Source organism: Pristiophorus japonicus, chromosome 4, assembly GCF_044704955.1.
Source record: "Pristiophorus japonicus isolate sPriJap1 chromosome 4, sPriJap1.hap1, whole genome shotgun sequence".
Lineage (NCBI taxonomy): Eukaryota > Metazoa > Chordata > Chondrichthyes > Pristiophoridae > Pristiophorus > Pristiophorus japonicus.
In genome coordinates this window covers 56722104-56749278 of record NC_091980.1, presented here as the reverse complement: position 1 = coordinate 56749278, position 27175 = coordinate 56722104, and the positions used below count along the sequence as shown (strand labels likewise).

Genomic DNA, 27175 nt, shown 5'->3' with positions numbered 1-27175 from the left:
GAAGGCGAGAGAGGGAGGGAGGGGGAAGGCGGGAGAGAGGGAGGGAGGGGGAAGGCGAGAGAGGGAGGGAGGGGGAAGGCGAGAGAGGGAGGGAGGGGGAAGGCGAGAGAGGGAGGGAGGGGGAAGGCGAGAGAGGGAGGGAGGGGGAAGGCGAGAGAGGGAGGGAGGGAGGGAGGGGGAAGGCGACAGAGAGGGGGAGGGAGGGGGAAGGCGAGAGAGAGGGAGGGAGGGGGAAGGCGAGAGAGAGGGAGTGAGGGGGATGGCGAGAGAGAGGGAGGGAGGGAGGGGGATGGCGAGAGAGAGGGAGTGAGGGGGAAGGCGAGAGAGAGGGAGGGAGAGGGAAGGCGAGAGAGGGAGGGAGGGGGAAGGCGAGAGAGGGAGGGAGGGGGAAGGCGAGAGAGGGAGGGAGGGGGAAGGCGAGAGAGAGGGAGGGAGGGGAAGGCGAGAGAGGGAGGGAGGGGGAAGGCGAGAGAGGGAGGGAGGGGGAAGGCGAGAGAGGGGAGGGAGGGGGAAGGCGAGAGAGGGAGGGAGGGGGGAGGGAGGGAGGGCGAAGGCGAGAGGGAGGGAGGGAGGGGGAAGGCGAGAGGGAGGGAGGGAGGGCGAAGGCGAGAGGGAGGGAGGGAGGGAGGGAGGGCGAAGGCGAGAGGGAGGGAGGGAGGGGGAAGGCGAGAGGGGAGGGAGGGAGGGAGGGAGGGGGAAGGCGAGAGGGAGGGAGGGAGGGAGGGAGGGGGAAGGCGAGAGGAGGGAGGGAGGGAGGGAGGGAGGGGAAGGCGAGAGGGAGGGAGGCAGGGGGAAGGCGAGAGGGAGGGAGGCAGGGGGAAGGCGAGAGGGAGGGAGGCAGGGGGAAGGCGAGAGAGAGGTAGGGTGGGGGGAAGGCGAGAGAGAGGGAGGGAGGGAGGGAGGGAGGGGGAAGGCGAGAGAGGGGGAGGGAGGGGGAAGGCGAGAGAGGGGGAGGGAGGGGGAAGGCGAGAGAGAGGGAGGGAGGGGGAAGGCGAGAGAGAGGGAGGGAGGGAGGGGGTTGGCGAGAGAGAGGGAGGGAGGGGGTTGGCGAGAGAGAGGGAGGGAGGGGGAAGGCGAGAGAGGGAGGGAGGGGGAAGGCGAGAGAGGGAGGGAGGGGGAAGGCGAGAGAGGGAGGGAGGGGGAAGGCGAGAGAGGGAGGGAGGGGGAAGGCGAGAGAGGGAGGGAGGGGGAAGGCGAGAGAGGGAGGGAGGGGGAAGGCGAGAGAGGGAGGGAGGGAGGGAGGGGGAAGGCGACAGAGAGGGGGAGGGAGGGGGAAGGCGAGAGAGAGGGAGGGAGGAGGAAGGCGAGAGAGAGGGAGTGAAGGGGATGGCGAGAGAGAGGGAGGGAGGGAGGGGGATGGCGAGAGAGAGGGAGTGAGGGGGAAGGCGAGAGAGAGGGAGGGAGAGGGAAGGCGAGAGAGGGAGGGAGGGGGAAGGCGAGAGAGGGAGGGAGGGGGAAGGCGAGAGAGGGAGGGAGGGGGAAGGCGAGAGAGGGAGGGAGGGGGAAGGCGAGAGAGGGAGGGAGGGGGAAGGCGAGAGAGGGAGGGAGGGGAAAGGCGAGAGAGGGAGGGAGGGGGAAGGCGAGAGAGGGAGGGAGGGGGAAGGCGAGAGAGGGAGGGAGGGGGAAGGCGAGAGAGGGAGGGAGGGGGAAGGCGACAGAGAGGGGGAGGGGGAAGGCGACAGAGAGGGGGAGGGAGGGGGAGCGGGAGGGAGGGGGAAGGCGAGCGGGGGAGTGAGGGGGAAGGCGAGAGAGAGGGAGGGAGGGGGAAGGCGAGAGAGGGAGGGAGGGGGAAGGCGAGAGAGAGAGGGAGGGAGGGGGAAGGCGAGAGAGAGGGAGGGAGGGGGATGGCGAGAGAGAGGGAGGGAGGGAGGGGGTTGGCGAGAGAGAGGGAGGGAGGGGGAAGGCGAGAGAGAGGGAGGGAGGGGGAAGGCGAGAGAGAGGGAGGGAGGGGGAAGGCGAGAGAGGGAGTGAGGGGGAAGGCGAGAGAGAGGGAGGGAGGGGGAAGGCGAGAGAGGGAGGGAGGGGGAAGGCGAGAGAGAGAGGGAGGGAGGGGGAAGGCGAGAGAGAGGGAGGGAGGGGGAAGGCGAGAGGGAGGGAGGGAGGGCGAAGGCGAGAGGGAGGGAGGGAGGGAGGGAGGGCGAAGGCGGGAGGGAGGGCGAAGGCGAGAGGGAGGGAGGGAGGGGGAAGGCGAGAGGGAGGGAGGGCGAAGGCGAGAGGGAGGGAGGGAGGGAGGGAGGGCGAAGGCGAGAGGGAGGGAGGGAGGGGGAAGGCGAGAGGGATGGAGGGAGGGAGGGAGGGGGAAGGCGAGAGGGAGGGAGGGAGGGAGGGGGAAGGCGAGAGTGAGGGAGGGAGGGGGAAGGCGAGAGGGAGGGAGGGAGGGGGAAGGCGAGAGGGAGGGAGGCAGGGGGAAGGCGAGAGGGAGGGAGGCAGGGGGAAGGCGAGAGAGAGGTAGGGAGGGAGGGAGGGAGGGAGGGGGAAGGCGAGAGAGGGGGAGGGAGGGGGAAGGCGAGAGAGAGGGAGGGAGGGGGAAGGCGAGAGAGAGGGAGGGAGGGGGATGGCGAGAGAGAGGGAGGGAGGGAGGGGGTTGGCGAGAGAGAGGGAGGGAGGGGGTTGGCGAGAGAGAGGGAGGGAGGGGGAAGGCGAGAGAGGGAGGGAGGGGGAAGGCGAGAGAGGGAGGGAGGGGGAAGGCGAGAGAGGGAGGGAGGGGGAAGGCGAGAGAGGGAGGGAGGGGGAAGGCGAGAGAGGGAGGGAGGAGGAAGGCGAGAGAGGGAGGGAGGGGGAAGGCGAGAGAGGGAGGGAGGGGGAAGGCGAGAGAGGGAGGGAGGGGGAAGGCGAGAGAGGGAGGGAGGGGGAAGGCGAGAGAGGGAGGGAGGGAGGGAGGGGGAAGGCGACAGAGAGGGGGAGGGAGGGGGAAGGCGAGAGAGGGAGTGAGGGGGAAGGCGAGAGAGAGGGAGGGAGGGGGAAGGCGAGAGAGGGAGGGAGGGGGAAGGCGAGAGAGAGAGGGAGGGAGGGGGAAGGCGAGAGAGAGGGAGGGTGGGGGAAGGCGAGAGGGAGGGAGGGAGGGCGAAGGCGAGAGGGAGGGAGGGAGGGCGAAGGCGGGAGGGAGGGCGAAGGCGAGAGGGAGGGAGGGAGGGGGAAGGCGAGAGAGGGGGAGGGAGGGGGAAGGCGAGAGAGAGGGAGGGAGGGGGAAGGCGAGAGAGAGGGAGGGAGGGGGATGGCGAGAGAGAGGGAGGGAGGGAGGGGGTTGGCGAGAGAGAGGGAGGGAGGGGGTTGGCGAGAGAGAGGGAGGGAGGGGGAAGGCGAGAGAGGGAGGGAGGGGGAAGGCGAGAGAGGGAGGGAGGGGGAAGGCGAGAGAGGGAGGGAGGGGGAAGGCGAGAGAGGGAGGGAGGGGGAAGGCGAGAGAGGGAGGGAGGGGGAAGGCGAGAGAGGGAGGGAGGGGGAAGGCGAGAGAGGGAGGGAGGGGGAAGGCGAGAGAGGGAGGGAGGGGGAAGGCGAGAGAGGGAGGGAGGGAGGGAGGGGGAAGGCGACAGAGAGGGAGGGAGGGGGAAGGCGAGAGAGAGGGAGTGAGGGGGATGGCGAGAGAGAGGGAGGGAGGGAGGGGGATGGCGAGAGAGAGGGAGTGAGGGGGATGGCGAGAGAGAGGGAGTGAGGGGGAAGGCGAGAGAGAGGGAGGGAGGGGGAAGGCGAGAGAGGGAGGGAGGGGGAAGGCGAGAGAGGGAGGGAGGGGGAAGGCGAGAGAGGGAGGGAGGGGGAAGGCGACAGAGAGGGGGAGGGGGAAGGCGACAGAGAGGGGGAGGGAGGGGGAGCGGGAGGGAGGGGGAAGGCGAGCGGGGGAGTGAGGGGGAAGGCGAGAGAGAGGGAGGGAGGGGGAAGGCGAGAGAGGGAGGGAGGGGGAAGGCGAGAGAGAGAGGGAGGGAGTGGGAAGGCGACGGAGAGAGGGAGGGATGGGGAAGGCGACAGAGAGAGGGAGGGAGGGAAGGAGGGGGAAGGCGAGAGAGGGAGGGAAGGAGGGAGGGCTGGAACGTTCCAGCAGGGGGGAGAATATCAAGATAAGTTTTAGGCGCGGTTTTGAGCGCGGAAATCAGGCATGGCTCGCGGGGCTGCGCCGTTCTAGGCGAGGCCCGAAACTTGACCCCCAAGTTTGTTCACAGAACAATACTACCCATAATTCAACACAAATTGGTAATTTTACATAGAATATATGGCACAGAAACAGGCCATTTGGCCCAACAAGTCCATGCTGGCATTTATGCTCCACTCAGCTTCCTCCTGTCTTACTTCATCTAACTCTTAACAGCATAACCCTCTGTTCCCTTCTCCCTCATATGCTTATCTATTTGTTGCATATTGTCCTAAAATGCATCTATACTATTTGCCTTAACTACCACAGTAGCACATTTTCACCACTGTCTGGTTAAAGACTTTTCTTCTGAATTCCCACATTTGATTTCTTAATGAATCTCTTATATTGATGGTCTCTGACCCAGTCTGTTCATCCTTTCCTGAAAGGTATAACCTTGCAATTCTGACATGATCCTTGTAAATCTTTTTTGCACCTTCTCCAGTGCCTCTTTATAATAGTGTGAACAGAACTGTACACAAGTGCGGTCCAGCCAAGTTCAATACCGGTTTAGCATAACTTCTCTACTTTTCAATTCTATTGCTCTAGAAATAAACCCTGGTGCTTGGTTTGCCTTTATGGTTTTATTAACCCGCGTTGCTACTTTTAGTGATTTTTGTACAGGTATCTGTATTCCCTTTGCTCCTCGAACACATTCAGATTCTTATTTTCCAAGTAATATGTGACCTCCTTATTTTTACTACCAAAATATATTATCTCACATTTATCTATGTTGATTTCTATTTCATATGCCTAGATAAAGTGTATGAAGGAGAAAATTTACAGTGGTATATGATAGTAACAACCTACAAAAAGTGCCCCATGACTTTGAAGTCAAAATTATACCCAGAGCATCATATCTTGTTGTAAAAATTACAGAGCATTTGAAATGCACTCTGATTCAACATTCACCAACACCAAATCAAATAGTTGTGGATTAGAGTAGCACTGTTCATTCCAAGTACAAGTGCCCTATAATATTATAACATTACAACTATGGCTGGCACTTCAACCCTGAGCTTGACACAAACAGACTGAACGTGCATGCAACAAGATTATATTTTGCTGCATATTCCGGGTGTTCTAGTTTCCCTGTAAACAGTGGCATTCCCAAGTTTCAGAGGAAACTATTCACCACAAGTGGACAAGAGCTGCCTATGGATCACTCTCCAGTCAGTGTAAGTGGGGCAGCAGTATTAATACGTGGAAATATACAGAAGTCACAACTCGATATTCGACCCAACCAGTCCACGTTAACATTTATCCTCCATGCGAACAAATAGCCCAAATCATGTTTATCCACCCTGTTCCCATATCGCTTCAACCTCTTTTCCTTTATCCATCTATCCAATCTAATCTTGAACGTTGACCTAATTTTTGCTTCAAATAACAACCCTGGAACCATTTCCCAGATGAGATGTTCAATCAAAACCCTTTCTACCTGCTCAAGTTGATGTAAAACATTCCCTGGCACTGGTTGGGAGAACTCCTCTGCTCTTCTTCAATGTCCTGGCCAATATGTGTCCCTCAAGTAAAATCACCAAAAAAGTCAATATCCTTCCTCAACCACTATCAAAACCAGATTAACTCGTCATTCACCTCGTTACTGGTTGTGGGATTTTGCTGTACATGAAATGTTTGCCTATATAACAATAGTCACTGCAATTCAAAGTAATTCATTGTATGTGAAGCAGTTTTAAGATTACAAACAACTTAATAATTTTACCATCATCATCCTCAAGACTCCATTTTTTGCCCTGTTTCATCTCTTCAAGTTCTCTCTTTATTTCACCAATATTTTCCACGACCTTTTTGCGTTGTTCTTCCCTCCATTTTTCAACTCGTTCTTTCCGTTTTCTCATTTCCTCCTCCAATTTGCTCTGTTCAAAATTCTATTAGAAATCAAGAGGTTTTAAAAGTTCAATTTAATTAAATTTATGACGGCAGAGAAAGTTGTCACGGTAGTCATTAGCCTTTTCTCTGATAATACATTGCTGTCCAATAAGTTAGCATGAGCCACATGTGGGTAATTGGGAATTCAGATACGGCTAATTGAATATGTACATAAAAAATGAGTACTAGGCATCAAATTGGGCATGTGATCTCAGCACTCGCATTCGCACGGCATATGCATGTGCACTTTAACCTTTTTACATGTTCGTTGGTAAAATGTCAAGATGAAAATTAGACTGTGCAAATAATTTATCATTGTTTGTATGCTTTATTTCCTTGGTTACTTGCTAGCACCACAGAAACACCAGCAATGTTGTGTGGAGAAGGAGCTGTCATTGTGGTCAGCTCAACCAATCGGAATAAGCGCTTCAGGCCAGCAGAAGAAAGCAAATCCAATCAATAACGAGCAACTCCAACAATGCATTTCATGGCAAAGGGCAAGCAGCATCCAAACATATTTTGGACAGAGAGCAGGGGTCAGTCTGGCACATCTCGTGCAAATCAGTATTCTGAAGAATCATTCCGATTAAGTCAAAGTACTGGTCGCAACTGCTGGACTAAATCCTGGAAGCTGCACTAAGATGTGCTGTGTCTGATAAATTCATGCTAGAGTTCCAAACTTTGGTAAAGGAGAAAGACTGCAAAGGTTGGCACTGAATGATGGTCGATGTTTGCTAAGTAAATATACACAAAAGTACATTTATCTGTGTTGTGCATATGGTATTTCTAAAATTAGTGCATGTGGCCAAAACAGTGTCACTGCAGCCACGCCTGTAGCTCACCAGAGATTTCTACTGAGCAACACTGAGTTAATGAGAGTTGTTTTTTCTTTATCTACACTTTGCATTATCTATATGTACGTTTAAGCGTTGCTCTAGAAACCAGAGCACATAATCCAGGATAACCCTTCAATGCAGCACTGAGGAGGGTCCTGAACTGTCCGAGGTGGCATCTTTTGGATGAGACTCTGTATGCCTTCTCAGGTGTACGTAAAAAATCTCACGGCACTATTTGAAGAACAGCAGGGAAGCTTTCCTGGTGGCTTGGCCAACCTTAATCCCTAACCAACAGCAAAAGCTGATGATCTGGTCATTTATTTCTTTGCTGTTTGTGGGGGTGCAAATTGGCTGCTGCATTTCTCTACATTACAACAGTAACTACACTCGAAAAGTACTTCATTGGCTGTAAAGTGCTTTGGAACATCCTGAGGTTGTGAAAGGTGCTATATAAATGCAAGTTCTTTCTTTCTTTTACTTACACTGACATCTTTGTCATCATCTTTTTCCTCTTTTTTCTTCTCTTTGACCGCCTCATTCGTGACTTCTACACGGTCTTTAGATTTTGATCTGAAAAATGCACAAAACATAACTTCTAGTCACAGGGGATCAGTCTGATGTGAGCATCCTTAGACTGAACAATTTCAACCTGAGTTAGTAACTTCCATAGGCACTGGCAGCTCAATGACTCCTTCATCTAATGGCCTTTCTATTTTCTCATGTACTCGATTTAATAAACTAGAATTTCAGGTAACAAACACCCGCATCAAGTACTCCCAAGTTAAGCATAGTATAGTTTGAAGCAGAGTAAAGCTCCCGTTATTTTTCCAGAAGCTTTTTGTCTTTGTAGGGTACATACATAGTGTACCATAGAGCACTAGGGGCACATATCAAATTTAAATTAATGCTCCTTAATTTGCAGCCACATAAGTACTGTGGTTACAAGAGCAGGTCAGAGGTTGCGTATTCTGTGGTAAGTGTCTCACCTCCTGACTCCCCAAAGCTTTTGCACCATCCACAAGGCACAAGTCAGGAGTGTGATAGAATACTCTCCACTTGCCTGGATGAGTGAAGCTCCAATACTCAAGATGCTCAACACCATCCATGACAAAGCAGCCCGCTTGATTGGCACCCCATCCACCACCTTAAACATTCACTCCTTCCTCCGCACCATGGCTGCAGTGTATTTCAATCTGCAAGATGCACTGTATCAACACACTTCTTCGACAGCACCTCCCAAACTCGTGACCTCTACCATCTAGAAGGACAAGGGCAGCAGGCGCATGGGAACACCATCACATCCAAGTTCCCCTCCAAGTCATACATTATCCTGACTTGGAAATATATCGCCATTCCTTCATTGTCGTGGGTCAAAATCCAGGAACTCCCTCCGTATCAGCACTGTGGGAGTACCTTCAGCACAGGTACTGCAGCGGTTCAAGGTGGCGGCTCATCACCAACTTCTCAAGAGCAATTAAGGATGGGCAATAAATGCTGGCCGTACCAGCGACGCCCACATCCCAGGAACAAATTAAAAAACAGATCTTCAGGAAACCCTTCATGTGTAAGTCCAGAAATTCACTATTCGTGGGCTAGTTTGCGAGCTAAGCTTGACTATGCTTTCACCAAATCACTTCCAGAAGAGTTTACAGGAACAAGAATCCCAGCTGATTTCCACCCCCTCCACTACCATCGATCAGAATTGTTCAGACCAATTATGTTGCTCTATTGCTAAGCCAACTATAATTAGATATCTCAAGGCAGTTTATATACCATCTAGATTGGCTCTTAGACCACTTGCCATATACTGAGCAATAATTGTGAGAGGAGGAAAAGATAGATCAACTTGCTGCAAAATATTGCTTTCCTGTACCCAACTGGTGAGGTTGTGAACTAATGCTCAATCATTCTACATTGGGTGGGGCAATGTGTGATACAACTTAGTGGCTTGCTAGGCACTTCAGAGGACAGTGAACTACGTTGGTGTGGGACTGGTGTTATGTATAGGCCAGACCAGGTAAGGAGGGCAAGTTTCCCTTCTTAAAGCCAGCAAAAGCACGATGGGCCGGATGGCCTCCTGCTGTGCTATATCATTCTATGATAAAATCCTGTAACTCCCTATCTAACAGGATCATTTACCAGTGGCAATGGGGAGATGGTGTCTGAAGGCAGGAAAGCCATGAAATTATTAAATTATTTTGATACTGTAATCACTGAAAAAGATGCACGAGTTGAGAAAGGAGTAGATGGAAGAGAATATACTGGAATCCTTTAGTATTTTTTAAATTGTCAGTTCAGTATTTATAGGCAGTCAAGAAACCAAATAAAATAACAGGATGTATAGCTAGGATTGTGACTTATAAGTTGCATCAGCCCATGTTGAGGCTACCTCTGGGAAAACCCAATTTACTTTTACAGTACAGATATAAATTATTGAAATGAGTCCAGAAAAGGGCTACAAACTTGAACCTGGGATTGCTGAGTTATGAAGAAAGATTGTCCATTCTGAGATTACTCTGTGAAGAGAAGGATGAGTGGGAACTTGGCACAGATTTTTAAGATTTTCACTGGTATATAGAATTTGGATGCAGGAAAGTTCTGTTGGACACAGGGAATAAAGTTTATGGTTAAGGGTGCCAAATGAAAATTTAAAAATGCAGTCACTTTAAAAAAAAAAGTAACAGGGTGATGAAATTGGGGAACAGATTACCAGTGCGGGGTAGTGAAATGCAAAGCCATGGATGGTTTTAAAAATGGATTGAACAAATCCCTGTTAGTAAAGGAGATACAGGTTTATTAGTTCTATAATCACAGTAAGGAACCTGATAAGGACATGATATGCATCAGGCACATAATTCCCCAGAACTAACAGGATGAGGGCAGACTCCTGTTATGTGTGGAGAATGCAGAAAGAATGATCAATAGTACTGTTGATATTAGGTTCCCATACACTGTCACCCACAGTAATTTTTCTAGGCCAGCACGTTGTCATCGGCACATGTTTAAAACTGGCAGGTAGAGGAATAATTAAAGAGTTATCGAATTACGAATACAGCTCTTTGATTCAGGCTAATGATTAGTGAAAACTCATCCCTGTTGAGTGACAGAAGAAAGAGGCTCGTTTCAACTGGAGGCATACCTCTCATGCACATGGGGTTTTCACCTAACCCCACTTTCAATTTCAACTAAAGAACAAATTTTAGTCTTTAATTATTTCTTTTGATATTCTCAACTGCTAAATAATACCCATTATCTTGTAGTCCAATACCTTCTCTCCTTGCTCTTACTGCGGCTTCGAGAGCGTGGTTGAGAGTGTGATCTACGGCTTCTACCTCTGCTTACTGATCGTCGTTTTTCTCGACTGCGTGATCTCCTCCTCTCTCGACTCCTGGATCGTCTAAAAGATAGAAGTGTTTACATATTAATGACTGGGAAAAAGAGCCAATCAGCTCGGCGCAGTTCTTAATTTAATTAGCTTTCTGTCAAATACAGTTACAACTTAGTGGGAATCTGAAAATTCCAAACTATTTAAGCTGGTCTTGTATAGTCAAATCTAAGTGTACACCTGTACAGGCATACATCTTTCACAAATCCCAATTTGACTTTCAATTTAGTACTGCATTAACTATTCCTATCACATGTAAATCTGCTTACAGGTAACTTTTTTTTGTCTTCCTCAACCAACTGCATACAACAGGACCCTGCTGTAGAGACATATTAATCAACATACATTTTTAGTATTTTATTGCATTGAAAAAAAGTTATTTTAAGAACAAAACCTAGATTTAAGTTAGAAACAAAATATATCCTGGATGGGATAAAGATGAAAGAACTTGCATTTATATAGTGCCATTCGCAATATTAGGACATCCCAAAGCGCTTCACAGCCAACGAAGTACTTTTGAAGTGTATTCACTGTTGTAAAGTAGGCAAATGCAGCAGCCAATTTGCACTTGGCAAGGTCCCACAAAGAGCAATGCGATAAATTACCAGATCATCTGTTTTTAGTGGTGTTGGTTGAGTGATAAATGTTGGCCGGGAAACCGGGGCAAACTCTCCTGCTCCTCTTCGAAAATTGCCATGGGATCTTTTACGTCTATCGGAGAGGACAGACAGGGCCTCGGTTTAACGTCTCATCCGAAAGACGGCACCTCCAACAATCCAGCACTGCCTTAATACTGTACTGAAGTTTCAATCTACTTTATGTGCTCAAGTCTCTAAAGTGGGGATTGAACCCACAACCTTCTGACTGAGAGGTGAGAGTGCTACCACTGAGTCAGGGCCAACACCTAAAGTTAGGTTAAAGTTAAGTTTAAATTGCTATCTACTCACTTTGATATGACCACTGACATTCTGCATCTCTGTGGTATTCTGTGTAAGATAAAATTAAATAAACAATTGGAAAGAAAGTGGAAAATAACACACAGTCAAAACTAAGTTATATTCAGCTTTACATCTTGCATTGGAATATATAAAATGGGTTAAAAGTTCATCAGAAGCCTGGCTTCCCCCCAGTGGCTCAGTGCTGCTACTGCTTTTTGCTCTACAGTTTAGGGACAATAACTGCATATTTATATTGCATAGCTGCTTTCAGGAGTTCTGCTATATTTACTGGGTTCCTAAAACTGTGGAATCTTCCTATGCAAGTCTTTCTTTTTATTTATACAGCAACAGCACATTCCACAACATCTGAACAACTAAACAAACAGAGGGACAATCAACCAGGCATTGCTCTGGTAGTAGCCAGCTTCAGAGCAACAATAGCGTTGGTTTGGTTGCCGAACAAACTCCTTGTCAGAGATGGAACATTCGCTATGTTGGCAGCGAAAATAACTATCGCAGAAAAGAAACATACATGCATTAAATACTATCAAATACTGGGTCATGTGCATCAAATGATATTTGAATCACCATAAATGTTAATCTGTAGTGTTCTACAACAGATGGAAACATAGATCTGCTGTATTCTATACTACTAGATAGATTTAAGGAGTCCATGTAATCCTTGACTGAAAGAGTGCATATTAATGCTTGGTTAAAAACCTATATTCATGCAAACTATATATTTCAATATTGTTCTCAATATTTACAGAGTACATTGAATGTTCTAGGACATGTTATGCTGATATGGGAACAGAGCTGATCAAAGCACTCTGCGACTGCTCAAATTAATCAGAAATCTATGTCACAGTCGAGCAGAGCATACAATGAAATATTCAATGTATTCTCAATGGAGGCCGCTGTTCTCAGAGAAACTTTACTTCTAGAAATGTGAGCCACCGTTCTGGTACAAATAAAACAAATCCAAAAGTTCTAGTATTAACAGCAATAGCAGAGAGATTGCATAGAGTACAATGGGTCATTGGGTAGGTAATGTTCTCAATAAAATGGGTCACTTTACTAGCCATATGCAATTCTTTATTTTATATTTTGTATATTTTAACAATATGTCTATGCTTTAAATCATACCTATAAAAATTTATTTTCCTACATTTATACCAACCGTTGATTATAACGAAAGCAAACTAAGGTACGAAAATATATTTCTGCCTTATCAAAAATCCTACCATAGTCCTTGAACGGTTAACATTCAATGCACTAAAAGATGGCAACCAACAACAAATTTAACAGCTAATAGAATCAGCAGTAACTATATTGGACATGCATATCTATAGTTTCACTGATCATCATCTCTGATCTAACCATCAATGAATTAAATTAAATCAGTGCGACAACTCAAAATTATACAGAATAAATCATTCTTTCACATCAGGTTAACTTATACAAGTATAGAAATCAAATGCTGCTAGAAGCAAGTGGTTAGATGCTGCAAAGCCAGTCAACAATAACTTGTATTATCCCACCTATTTAGTCATGTCAAATGAGATTAAGGATGTACAGACATTTAATAAGTGGGTCTCATAATTTGGTTATCTTCATCATAAATAATACTACCACACAATGCCCTGTATGTGCATACTACTGTAAATATTAAAGCCGCTACTGCACAAAAGGTCACTTCACAATAACTACATTACAACTTAATTTAACTTCTGTAACTAGTAAAAATATACAGTCTGTAGTTTAAAATAAAGGGTACCGATGATAACATATTAGATTAAATTCTTTACACCGAAAAAATCCAAAAGGACAACTAAAGTAGGCAATGGAAAATGATGTGTGGAAATTTAAAAGGATAAATGGTTAGGTAAATAACACAAGTATATTCAAACCAGGGTAAGCTACTTATTGGATTTATCTTCCAACAGGATACTTCCCCTTTCATCAAATATAGTGTTATGATCATCATCAAATAAATATCAATGTTCCTACTGTTCTGGTTTCAAAAATGTCTAGCATTGATTCGATACCGAGTTGTTCTCATTAAGTCGCATTTAGCTCCTCAACTCTAAAATATATTTGTGACAAGTTCCAAGATTTCCACACAAAATTAGCTTTGAGGCCTGCTACCAGGATTGTGGTGATCTTTCCCACCACAAATAGCAACACTTACTCATTTTACAAAGCATTAATATCCTCACCTGAGCCGTTTTCTCTCCCGTGATCTTGACCTTCTCCTATCTCGACTACGAGAGCGATCCCTTCTCCGATCACGTTCCCTGCTGCGTGAACGACCTCTGATGTCCCCGGGCTTGGACCGCTTCTCAGCAGGTGAACGACTCCTGGAGCGACTTCCAGATCGGCCTCGGGATGCAGATCGCTTCCGGTAATGCCTAGAGAAATTATAAAACTTGTATTAACCTTAGTTTTCATAAGATAGATATGGATAAGAAGTGCAATTTGGTCATCCAACAAGAAAGAATGATGCCTCCGGAAATATTTCTCAACTGAACCTCTCAACCTTCTGCTCCCTTCCCAACAACTCCAACTGTATGGGTATAAACAAAACATAAGAAATCGGAGCAGGAGTAGGCCATCTGGCCCCTCGAGCCTGCTCTACCAATCAATAAGATCATGGCTGATCTGATATGGTGTGGTAGTGCAATGGTTAAGTTACTGGACTAATTATCCAAGAACATGAGTTTAAATTCCACCATAGTAGTTTGAAAATTTGAATTCAGTTTTAAAGATCTAAAAATAAAAAACTGGTATCATAAAAGTCTATCGGTCAAATCATAAAGCTTCTGTGCACACACACAAACCGGACGGTCTGCACCTGGGAAGGACCGGAACCAATGTCCTAGGGGGAGTGTTTGCTAGTGCTGTTGGGGAGGAGTTAAACTATTATGGCAGGGGGATGGGAACCTATGCAGGGAGACAGAGGGAGACAAAAAGGAGGCAAAAGCAAAAGACAGAAAGGAGATGAGGAAAAGTGGAGGGCAGAGAAACCCAAGGCAAAGAACAAAAAGGGTCACTGTACAGCAAAATTCTAAAAGGACAAAGGGTGTTAAAAAAGCAAGCCTGAAGGCTTTGTGTCTTAATGCAAGGAGTATCCGCAATAAGGTGGATGAATTAACTGTGCAAATAGATGTTAACAAATATGATGTGATTGGGATTACGGAGACGTGGCTCCAGGATGATCAGGGCTGGGAACTCAACATCCAGGGGTATTCAACATTCAGGAAGGATAGAATAAAAGGAAAAAGAGGTGGGGTAGCATTGCTGGTTAAAGAGGAGATTAATGCAATAGTTAGGAAAGACATAAGCTTGGATGATGTGGAATCTATATGGGTAGAGCTGCAGAACACTAAAGGGCAAAAAACGTTAGTGGGAGTTGTGTACAGACCTCCAAACAGTAGTAGTGATGTTGGGGAGGGCATCAAACAGGAAATTAGGAGTGCATGCAATAAAGGTGCAGCAGTTATAATGGGTGACTTTAATATGCAGATAGATTAGGCTAGCCAAACTGGAAGCAATACGGTGGAGGAGGATTTCCTGGAGTGCATAAGGGATGGTTTTCTAGACCAATATGTCGAGGAACCAACTAGGGGGGAGGCCATCTTAGACTGGGTGTTGTGTAATGAGAGAGGATTAATTAACAATCTCATTGTGCGAGGCCCCTTGGGGAAGAGTGACCATAATATGGTGGAATTCTGCATTAGGATGGAGAATGAAACAGTTAATTCAGAGACCATGGTCCAGAACTTAAAGAAGGGTAACTTTGAAGGTATGAGGCGTGAATTGGCTAAGATAGATTGGCGAATGATACTTAAGGGGTTGACTGTGGATGGGCAATGGCAGACATTTAGAGACCGCATGGATGAATTACAACAATTGTACATTCCTGTCTGGCATAAAAATAAAAAAGGGAAGGTGGCTCAACCGTGGCTATCTAGGGAAATCAGGGATAGTATTAAAGCCAAGGAAGTGGCATACAAATTGGCCAGAAATAGCAGCGAACCTGGGGACTGGGAGAAATTTAGAACTCAGCAGAGGAGGACAAAGGGTTTGATTAGGGCAGGGAAAATGGAGTACGAGAAGAAGCTTGCAGGGAACATTAAGGCGGATTACAAAAGTTTCTATAGGTATGTAAAGAGAAAAAGGTTAGTAAAGACAAACGTAGGTCCCCTGCAGTCAGAATCAGGGGAAGTCATAACGGGGAACAAAGAAATTGCAGACCAATTGAACAAGTACTTTGGTTCAGTATTCACTAAGGAGGACACAAACAACCTTCCGGATATAAAAGGGGTCAGAGGGTCTAGTAAGGAGGAGGAACTGAGGGAAATCTTTATTAGTCGGGAAATTGTGTTGGGGAAATTGATGGGATTGAAGGCCGATAAATCCCCAGGGCCTGATGGACTGCATCCCAGAGTACTTAAGGAGGTGGCCTTGGAAATAGCGGATGCATCGACAGTCATTTTCCAACATTCCATTGACTCTGGATCAGTTCCTATCGAGTGGAGGGTAGCCAATGTAACCCCACTTTTTAAAAAAGGAGGGAGAGAGAAAGCAGGGAATTATAGACCGGTCAGCCTGACCTCAGTAGTGGGTAAAATGATGGAATCAATTATTAAGGATGTCATAGCAGCGCATTTGGAAAATGGTGACATGATAGGTCCAAGTCAGCATGGATTTGTGAAAGGGAGATCATGCTTGACAAATCTTCTGGAATTTTTTGAGGATGTTTCCAGTAAAGTGGACAAAGGAGAACCAGTTGATGTGGTATATTTGGACTTTCAGAAGGCTTTCGACAAGGTCCCACACAGGAGATTAATGTGCAAAGTTAAAGCACATGGGATTGGGGGTAGTGTGCTGACGTGGATTGAGAACTGGTTGGCAGACAGGAAGCAAAGAGTAGGAGTAAATGGGTACTTTTCTGAATGGCAGGCAGTGACTAGTGGGGTACCGCAAGGTTCTGTGCTGGGGCCCCAGCTGTTTACATTGTACATTAATGATTTAGACGAGGGGATTAAATGTAGTATCTCCAAATTTGCAGATGACACTAAGTTGGGTGGCAGTGTGAGCTGCGAGGAGGATGCTATGAGGCTGCAGAGTGACTTGGATAGGTTAGGTGAGTGGGCAAATGCGTGGCAGATGAAGTATAATGTGGATAAATGTGAGGTTATCCACTTTGGTGGTAAAAACAGAGAGACAGACTATTATCTGAATGGTGACAGATTAGGAAGGGGGAAGGTGCAGCGAGACCTGGGTGTCATGGTACATCAGTCATTGAAGGTTGGCATGCAGATACAGCAGGCGGTTAAGAAAGCAAATGGCATGTTGGCCTTCATAGCGAGGGGATTTGAGTACAGGGGCAGGGAGGTGTTGCTACAGTTGTATAGGGCCTTGGTGAGGCCACACCTGGAGTATTGTGTACAGTTTTGGTCTCCTAACTTGAGGAAGGACGTTCTTGCTATTGAGGGAGTGCAGCGAAGATTCACCAGACTGATTCCCGGGATGGTGGGACTGACCTATCAAGAAAGACTGGATCAACTGGGCTTGTATTCACTGGAGTTCAGAAGAGTGAGAGGGGACCTCATAGAAACGTTTAAAATTCTGACGGGTTTGGACAGGTTGGATGCAGGAAGAATGTTCCCAATGTTGGGGAAGTCCAGAACCAGGGGTCACAGTCTAAGGATAAGGGGTAAGCCATTTAGGACCGAGATGAGGAGAAACTTCTTCACCCAGAGAGTGGTGAACCTGTGGAATTCTCTACCACAGAAAGTAGTTGAGGCCAATTCACTAAATATATTCAAAAGGGAGTTAGATGAAGTCCTTACTACTCGGGGGATCAAGGGGTATGGCGAGAAAGCAGGAAGGGGGTACTGAAGTTTCATGTTCAGCCATGAACTCATTGAATGGCGGTGCAGGCTAGAAGGGCTGAATGGCCTGCTCCTGCACCTATTTTCTATGTTTCTATGAACTCCAGGACATAGTCGATGTATTTACCGAGGCGTATGAAAGCATGGGCCTTACGCTAAACATTAATGAGACAAAGGTCCTCCACCAGCCTGTCCTCGCCACACAGCACTGCCCCCCCAAACATCAAGATCCTCGGAGTGGCCCTGGACAACTTCCCCTTTCTCGGGAGCCTCCTTTCAACAAGAGCAGGTATTGATGATGAGATCCAACACCGCCTCCAGTGCGCCAGTGCAGCCTTCGGCCGCCTGAGGAAAAGAGTGTTTGAAGATCAGTCCCTCAAAACTTTCACCAAGCTCATGGTCTACAGGGCCGTAGTAATACCCGCCCTTCTGTTTGGCTCAGAGAGGTGGACCACGTACAGTAGACACCTCAAGTCACTGAAGAAATACCACCAGCGATGTCTCTGCAAGATCCTGCAAATCTCCTGGGAGGACAGACGCACAAACATTAGCGTCCTCATCCAAGCCAACATCCCCAGCATTGAAGCACTGACCACACTCGATCAGCTCCGCTGGGCAGGCCACATAACCCGCATGCCAGACACAAGACTCCCAAAGCAAGTGCTCTACTCGGAACTTGTCCACGGCAAACGAGCCAAAGTCGAGCAGAGGAAACATTACAAGGACACCCTTAAAGCCTCCCTGATAAAGTGAGACATCCCCACAGACACCTGGGAGTCCTTGGCCAAAGACCGCCCTAAGTGGAAGAAGTGCATTCGGGAGGGCGCTGAGCTCCTCAAGTATCGTCGCCGAGAGCATGTAGAAATCAAGCGCAGGCAGCAGAAGGAGCGTGCGGCAAACCAGGCTCCCTGCCCACCCTTTCCCTCAACGACTATCTGTCCAACCTGTGACAGAGACTGTGGTTCTCGTATTGGACTGTACAGCCACCTAAGAACTCATGCTAAGAGTGGAAGCAAGTCTTCCTCGATCCCGAGGGACTGCCTATGATGATGATGAAAGTCCCAACAGTTCATTAGTGTGCTTTAGGAAAGTATAGCTGCCATCCGATGTTACTCCAGTCCCATATCAATGTGATTCTTATCTGGCCTCGGAAGCAGTCTAGAAAGTCAATCCAGTTGCATTAAACCGCTACAACGACAGCTGTTCATGAAGGCCCACCAACACCTTCTCAGTGCACCTGGGATGGACAATAGAATTGTAGAATCTTATACAGGTGCAACGTCCTGAATCCAGAACTCCGAAAACCAGAATTCTCCAAAAACCGGACATTTTGTGCATAGCTGATGGAGTTGTCTGGAATTGTTGTCCGAAAACCGGACATTTTTGAGGCATAACCCCAAATCCAGCATGGATTAGGTTGAGGATTCCAGACAAGAAAATAAAGTCTGAAATCCGTGACCCTCGAGCGAATCCGTGCCAGATTTCAGACATCGCCGCTCAAAACCCGCCAAGGATTCCGGATTTCAGACTATTGATTTTCTTGTCTGAAATCCGGACAAACCCCAAAACTGGCACGGATTCGGTCCCGAGGATTCCGGACGCTGCAGTTGTAGTACAGAAGGCAGAAGGCGGCCATTCAGCCCACTGTGCCTTTGCCGCTCTTTGAATGAACTATCCAATTAGCTCTTTCCTCATAGCCCTGCAAATTTTCCCTCGTCCAAGTATTTATCCAATTCCCTTTTGAAAGTTATTACTGAATCTACTTCCACCACCCATTCAAACAGTGCATTCCAGATCATAAGAAAACGCTGTTTTAAAAAAATTCCCATTCTCTTCCCCTGCTTCTCCTCTACCCGCCCACCCCCCCAACCGGGTTCCATTACCAATTGTCTTAAAATCTGTGCAGTCTGGTTATCAACCATCCTGCCAGTGGAAACAGATTCTTTATCTATTCGAACAAAAGTTTTCATAATTTTGAACACCTTTATTAAGTTCTCCTTCATCCTTTTCTGTTCCAAGGAGAACAGTCCCAGCTTCGCCAGTCTCTCCACATAACTAAAGTCCCTCATCCGTGGTACAGGTACAACGTCCGAAATCCAGTAACCTCGAGACCGAGACCATGCCCGTTTTCAGACAAGAAAATCAATACATCCGAAACCCGGAAACCTCTGGACCGAGATCGTGTCGGTTTCTGGATTTTGGACCTCGCTGCTGCCGCTTCTCCCCACTACAGGTTTTTACCGGTTTCCTCGTCCCTCGCTGCCGCCACCTTGGCCACCGCAAAAATGTCTAGTTTTCGGATAGCTGGTTTCTGGACGTTGTACCTGTACTATTCCAGTAAATCTCCTCTGCACCCTATCCAAGGCCTTCACTTCTTTCCTATAGTGTTTAGCATAGTTTCTTTGTTTTTGTACTCTATATAAACCCCATAAACCCCAGGATCCCGTATTCATTTTTTAAAAACCTTCAAAGATTTGTGTATGTGAACCCTTTGTCTCTCTGTTCCTGCACCCCTTTTAGAATTGTACCATTTAGTTCATATTGCCTATCCTTATTTTTCCTTATAAAATGCACCATTTCACAATACTCTGCAATAAATTTCATCTGCCATATGTCTGCCCATTTAAGCAGTCTATCTGTGCCTGCACTATTAACTACATTTCCAAGTATTGCGTCATCTGCAAATTTTGAAATGTAAAGTTCAGGTCATTTACAGCAAAAAGAGCTGTGGCCCCAATAAGGACCGCTGCGGGCTACCATGGTGCACTTCCCTCCAATCTGATAAACCATTGTTCACTACCACTCTGCATCGTCACTTAGCCACTTAGCCGATTTTGTATCTACGCTGCCACAACACCTTTAATGCCACAAGCTTCGACTTTCCTACATTACAGCAGTGACTACACTCCAAAAAGTACTTCATTGGCTGTAAAGCACTCAGACGTCCGGTGGTCGTGAAAGGCGCTATATAAATACAAGTCTTTCTTTAACAGGTCTATTATGCGGTATTTTATCGAACTTCTTTTGAAAGTCCATATACATATCAACTGCACGACCTTCATCCAACCTCTACGTTATTTATTGAAGAATTTAAGTTTGTCAGATACAATGCCTTTAAAACATCCATGTTGGCTGTCATTTATTAGCCCATGTTTTTCCAAGTGACAATTAATTTTGTCCTGGATTATGGTCTCTAGAAGTTTCTCCAACACCAACTTCATTCCCCAGAACTAGTTCCAGAACTGCTTCCTTCCTCATTGGGCTGGAAACATACTGATCAAGAAAGTTCACTAGCATACAATTCAAGAATTCCTCCCCCTCCTTGCCCATTACACTGCTTTTCCCCAGTTCATATTAAGATAATTGAAGTCTTCCATGACTACTACTATATTGTTTTTACATCTTTCTGAATTTTGCTTGCAGATTTGAACCTCCATCTCCATCCCACTATTTGGTGGCCTATAGCAGTGGTTCTTAAACTTCTTTGGTTGAAGGACCCCTTTTCAAATGGATTAGTAATGATGGACCTCCATCTAAATTATTACTGCCCCTGTATCAGGATCTTCTGACAACAAATTGCAATGTAGCCATGGTGACATTTACAAAACGGGAATCCCTGAATAAAATGATCGGGATTTTAAAGCATTGATTTATTAAAATTACAAATGCATTGCTTATTCAGTGTATTCAAATTTATTATGACAGATTTGCTCCTTGGCCAGCTCTTGACCGTGAACAGACAGATCCAACGTAATGTATGTTCCAAATGTGCTTTTTGACCATATCCCGGCACTGCTTCAGCCGACCGGTAGTTGGGACGGGATCTTTGTTTATAGATGGTCGGCTCCTCTCCAGAACAGCTGGCCCTGCGCTTCTCCGCCTCCTGTTGCTGGTGGAGGCATTGCGGCCGCGGCTGGCCAGCAGTCTTTTACCCTTCCTCCTTCTCCTCTTCTTTCTTCCAGCATCAAGAGTTTATTAAACCACAACGGTAACTTTTCACCATTTCTGCAGGCAGGGTGTTCAAACTGATCTCATTTCAATGTGATGTGTACTGGCAGATTTCAACATGTAGTCAGATCGCCCCAGTCTCAGGTGAATGCAATCTGCCCAGGCTGCTAAACCCTGGAGACTCCACAGTGATCCACCCTGGCCAGCTCCCCACTTCATCTGTCACACTGGACACCAGTTGTCAAGCAGCCTATGGCCCGCCCGTCTCCCAGGTTTGGAAGGAGAGGTCAGGCTGCAGGTAACCCCATATGGCAACATATGCCTGCAGCTCACCAGCCATATTTGTCATGCTCCGTGCACTCATTCATCATCATCATAGGCAGTGCCTCGGAATCAAGGCTCTTAAAATGAGTCATTAGGTGCATTTATTCACATGCACTCCAAACCCGCCTTAGTCTGCTTTTCATTTCTCCTCTCTGATTCCTCCACTTTCTCGACTACTCTTTATTCTAATGCTGTTTGTCCCTCCCAGACCTCTATGCACCTTGTTTCTCCTCTCTGATGCTTCATTCCAGTTCCCCCATCCTTTGCCAAATTAGTTTAAACCCTCCACAGCACGAGTTAACTTCCCCGGATATTGGTCCCAGTCTATTCAGGTGCAACCCGTCCACCTTGTACAAGTCATTTCTGATCCAGAACTGGTCCTAATGCCCCAAGCAAGGCAACAGCAAACCTTCCATCCTGCACCATTTCTCTAACCACGTATTAACCTGCTTTACCAAGCCTTGCCAGTCACACCCACATCCCGAAAATTACATTTGCAAATGTAGTAACTTTAATAACAGGGAATTCTAGATCATCTTTTTCAAAATGTTTAGCTTTGGTAGCACCAGGGTAGTGGTCGTGAAGTTTGGCAGAACTGGGATAGGGTCCTGGAGTTTGCCACAAGTAGGGGAGACAGTGTTTGAGATCACTGCAGCAGATGAGCAGCGTCCTGGGGGCTGGCAGCACCAACACACGGATTGTGGTTTTTGGGAGCACTGGGGATGAGTTTGGTATCAATGGCAAGTGGGTGGAAACTTGGTTCTGGGGCTTTGGAGCACAAAAGAATGGATGCCCTGAAGTTTGGAGAACTAGGAGTGCAATGTGAGGTTTGACTGACCTGTGGATTCTTAACAACACGGGGTTTTGGGGAAAAGAAGGAAAACAGAAGATATGGTAGGGGTGGGATGGGCGAGGGGAAAGTGGACTAAAGGGAACCTGCCCAGTCAGTGAGACTCACCTCTACCGATGCAAAATCAGAGTATGTTGTTATAGTATTTTTTTGACTTGCTTCAGTTCACATAGTGCAGAATAAAGTGCATAGAATTAACCATCCATACTTGCTAAGTATCTTTCTAGCTGACAGAAGATTGATATTAAATCATCCAATGCTCCGTACTGTACAAATGAGGGCAGATAGCCATCTACTTTTGTATTCTCCATTTTCTACACATATTACTTTTAATTTGTCTCCAACTAAGCAATATCTTTTATGTAGTATGCAGACGGAAGGGTATGCCTCCATCATCTTTGCCAAAAATAATGCAAAGTAAAGTTATCAACATTAAGGCAATTGAGAAAAGAAAGGAGTAAAAACAGTCTGATTACAAACTATTTAAACAAATATAGAGCTGCGTTTATTTTTCAGCAAGTTACATTAATAATGCACTTGAACAGGGCTGGGACCAATGTCCCTGTGGGGAGGCTAACCAGGCTCCGCTGCCAAATGTTCCTTTTGAACATGACTCTTGCTGCTGTATAGCTCTAAAGCCAGATAGGACTAGATCCAAATGGGCATACTTTACAGGCATTTAAACCCAAATTTAGCATCTAACCACTGACGGGACGGGACAAGTTAGATGCGGGTAGAATGTTCCCGATGTTGTGGGAAGTCCAGAACCAGGGGACACAATCTTAGGATAAGGGGTAGGCCATTTAGGACTGAGTTGAGGAGAAACTTCTTCACTCAGAGAGTTGTTAATCTGTGGAATTCCCTGCCGCAGAGAGTTGTTGATGCCAGTTCATTGGATATATTCAAGAGGGAGTTAGATATGGCCCCAATGGCTAAGGGGATCAAGGGGTATGGAGAGAAAGCAGGAAAGGGGTACTGAGGGAATGATCAGCCATGATCTTATTCAATGGCGGTACAGGCTCGAAGGGCCGAATGGCCTACTCCTGCACCTATTTTTCTATGTTTTCCTTAGTTTTATTCTCTTCTCAACTTTGATGCTGCCCTACACAATGGGCCACGGCCCTTCAAAGTGATTTCATGTGTGAACCTGAAGTGAACTATGACTGTTTTTTCAACCACGGAGAGCATCACATCATCCCAATCCTTTCTAATCTGATACCTACACATGTGTACATTGTAAGCAGGTCCAGGAGCCTTGCCTGATTTACATCCTCACTAACTCAGGGAAACTAAGTTCAACTGTCATTCCCCGCTGCCCTGGCTAAGATTAGCTTGCTCAATACACGTCAGGAATAGTATCTAGGGTTCTCTCGGTCTGTACAGGTCGGGCCCACAGCGGGTAGTGCATTTATACACATCCCTCTTGGATACCAACCTGTCAGAGACCTGGCTGGACAGGACTGATGCCTCTACTCACAAATGTACTTTGAAGGCAATGCCCAAACATTGAAACAATTGTAAGGATCTTAAGAACATAAGAATATAAGAATTAGGAGCAGGAGTAGGACATTCGGCCCTTCAAGCCTGTTCTGCCATTCAATAAAAGCATGGCTGAGCTTCGACCTCAACTGTACTTTCCTGCACTATCCCCATATCCTATGATTACCTGAATATCCCAAAGTTTATCGATCTCCGTCTTGAATATACTGAGCCTCCACAGCCCTCTGGGTAGAGAATTCCAACGATTCACCACCCCGAGTGAAGAAGTTTCTCCCCATCAGAGTCTTAAATGGCCAACCTCTTATTCTGAAACTGTGTGTGACCTCTGGTTCTAGACTCCCCAGCCAGTGGAAACATCTTCACTGCATCAACCCCTGTAAGAATTGTGTATGTTTCAATGAGATCATCTTTCATTCTTCTAAACTCGAGACAATATAGCCCTAGTCTACTCAATTTCTCATCAGACATTCCCCCGATCCCAGGAATCAGTCTGGTGAACGTTTGTTGCACTCCTTCTATGGCAAATATATCCTTCCTCATGTAAGGGGACCAAAACTGTACACAGTACTCCAGGTGCAGTCTCACCAGGGCCATATACAATTGCAGTAAGACGTCTTTACTCCTATACATAAATCCTCTTGTAATAAAGGCCAATATGCCATTTGCTTTCTTAATTGTTTGCTGTACCTGCATGTTAACTTTCAGTGATTTGTGTACAAGGACACCCAGGTTCCTCTGAACAACATTTCCCAATGTCTCACCATTTAAAAAATACTCTGCTTTTCTATTTGTTCTACCAAAGTCGACTTCACATTTCTCCACATTATATTCCATTTGCCATGTTTTTGCCCACTCACTTAGCCTGTCTATATCCCCTTGAAGTCCCTATGGATCCTCCTCACAACTAACATTCCCAGCTAGCTTTGTATCATCAGCAAACTTGGATATATTACATCTGGTCCCCTCATCCAAATCATTAATATAGATTGTGAATAGCTGGGGCCCAAGCACCAATCCTTGCGGTACCCCACTAGTTACAGTCTGCCAACCCGAAAATGAGCCGTTTACTCCTCCTCTCTCTATTTTGTTTACGGGCGAAAGCCGCAGGGGAAAGGTTTGATGGAGTGCAAGGATGATGAGTCACTGCAGAAGAGGTGGTGCCGGCCGGCTGGCCGGGAGAGGCCGCGGGTTCCGGGGCCTAGTCCAACTCAATGCCCCCAGCCCCGCGTATTTGACTCAAGGCGACCGTCGAACAGCCCCGCCGCCGGCGCTCCCTGCACCAGCCCCCACCCGCAGCACGTTCATATAGATCAGTACCTGGATTCTCGGCCCATTCCTGACAACTCAAGCCGCGCTTCCCCGGCAGCAAAAACAACCAAGTCTCCGCCTCGGCCTCCACTGCCTAGGCCCACAACCCAGCAGTCCCGGGGGAAGGAGCGCCCGGCGGCGGCAGGACGAACGCGGCAGTCGCTCGACTCCCAACCCCGGCGCCCCCTGCCGGCTGGAGGACGGAACATTCACCCAGCTTTCACTGCCGCAGCTGGCACCACCCCGACAGGCAGCGGGCAGAAGCAATCCCGGGCGAGGATTTTCTAACCTGTGGGACTGCGTGCCCCGGCTTCACTTGGCCGGCAGTGACGTGGAAAGGGGCTGGAGGGAGGGGATAGGGGGAGGGGGAAGAGAAAAAGAACTGGGGGTGTGAAGAGGGGCAGGTGAAGAGCAACGGGGAGGGGGAGTCAATAGGAGCAGGGTGAACAAGAATGAGGGGTGACGAGCAACTGGGGGTGAAGAAGAACAGGGAGGGAGTGAAAATGAACGGGACAGGGTAAAGATAAAGGGGAGGTTAGATGCAGTGAAGAGGGGGCAGAGAAATGATGGAGATAGATGAATGATGGGGAGGGGAAGAGGAACGAGGGGAGGGTGGAAGAGGAACGAGGGGGCAGTGAAGATGAATGAGGGGAAGGTGGAAGATGAATGAGGAGCAAGGAAGATGAACTTGGGTTAATGATGAGTATGGGTGGAGCTGCGGAATACCAAAGGGTAGAAAACGCTCGTGGGAGTTGTGTACAGACCACCAAACAGTAGTAGTGAGGTTGGGGACAGCATCAAACAAGAAATTAGGGATGCGTGCAATAAAGGTACAGCAGTTCTAATCGTCGACTTTAATCTACATATAGATTGGGCTAACCAAACTGGTAGCAATACGGTGGAGGAGGATTTCCTGGAGTGTATTAGGGATGGTTTTCTAGACCAATATGTCAAGGAACCAACTCGAGGGCTGGCCATCCTAGACTGGGTGATGTGTAATGAGAAAGGACTAATTAGCAATCTTGTGCGAGGCCCCTTGGGAAAGAGTGACCATAATATGGTAGAATTCTTTATTAAGATGGAGAGTGACACCGTTAATTCAGAGACTAGGGTCCTGAACTTAAAAAAAGGTAACTTCGATGGTATGAGATGTGAATTGCCTAGAATAGACTGGCGAATGATACTTAAAGTGTTGACGGAGGATAGGCAATGGCAAACATTTAAAGATCACATGGATGAACTTCAAGAATTGTACATCCCTGTCTGGATTAAAAATAAAACCAGGAAGGTGGCTCAACCGTGGCTAACAAGGGAAATTAAGGATAGTGTTAAATCCAAGTAAGAGGTGTATAAATTGGCCAGAAAAAGCAACAAACCTGAGGACTGAGAGAAATTTTGAATTCAGCAGAGGTGGACAAAGTGTTTAATTAGGAGGGGGAAATAGAGTACGAGAGGAAGCTTGCTGGGGACATAAAAACTGACTGCAAAAGCTTCTATAGATATGTGAAGAGAAAAAGATTAGTAAAGACAAATATAGGTCTCTTGCAGTCAGATTCAGGTGAATTTATAATGGGAAACAAAGAAATGGCAGACCAGTTGAACAAATACTTTGGTTTTGTCTTCACGAAGGAAGACACAAATAACCTTCCGGAAATACTAGGGGACTGAGCGTCTAGTGAGAAGGAGGAACTGAAAGAAATCCTTATTAGGCGGGAAATTGTGTTAGGGAAATTGATGGGATTGAAGGCTGATAAATCCCCAGGGCCTGATAGTCTGCATCCCAGAGTACTTAAGGAAGTGGCCCTAGAAATAGTGGATGCATTGGTGATCATTTTCCAACAGTCTATCAACTCTGGATCAGTTCCTATGGACTGGAGGGTAGCTAATGTAACACCACTTTTTAAAAAAGGAGGGAGAGAAAACTGGTAATTATAGACCCGTTAGCTTGACATCAGTAATGGGGAAAATGTTGGAATCAATTATTAAAGATGAAATAGCGCATTTGGAAAGCAGTGACAGGATCGATCCAAGTCAGCATGGATTTATGAAAGGGAAATCATGCTTGACAAATCTTCTGGAATTTTTTGAGGATGCAACTAGTAGAGTGGACAAGGGAGAACCAGTGGATGTGGTGTATTTGGACTTTCAAAAGGCTTTTGACAAGGTCCCACAC

The 27175-nt window shown here is 47.1% G+C and overlaps 1 protein-coding gene across 1 annotated transcript in view; it reads right to left on the bottom strand.

Moving 5' to 3' along the window:
* The window catches only part of ddx46 (DEAD (Asp-Glu-Ala-Asp) box polypeptide 46), an 86791-nt gene extending 61626 nt beyond the window's left edge, over window positions 1-25165 (bottom strand). Inside the window, exons 1-6 of the mRNA XM_070877101.1 lie at window positions 25012-25165; window positions 13392-13583; window positions 11182-11220; window positions 10118-10246; window positions 7332-7419; window positions 5847-6012 (exon numbers count right to left, since the gene is read on the bottom strand). Of these exons, the coding sequence (XP_070733202.1) occupies window positions 5847-6012; window positions 7332-7419; window positions 10118-10246; window positions 11182-11220; window positions 13392-13583; window positions 25012-25028 (631 nt within the window). The 5' untranslated portion in view covers window positions 25029-25165. The remainder of the gene's footprint in view (window positions 1-5846; window positions 6013-7331; window positions 7420-10117; window positions 10247-11181; window positions 11221-13391; window positions 13584-25011) is intronic.
* Between the last annotated feature and the right edge of the window lie 2010 nt (window positions 25166-27175).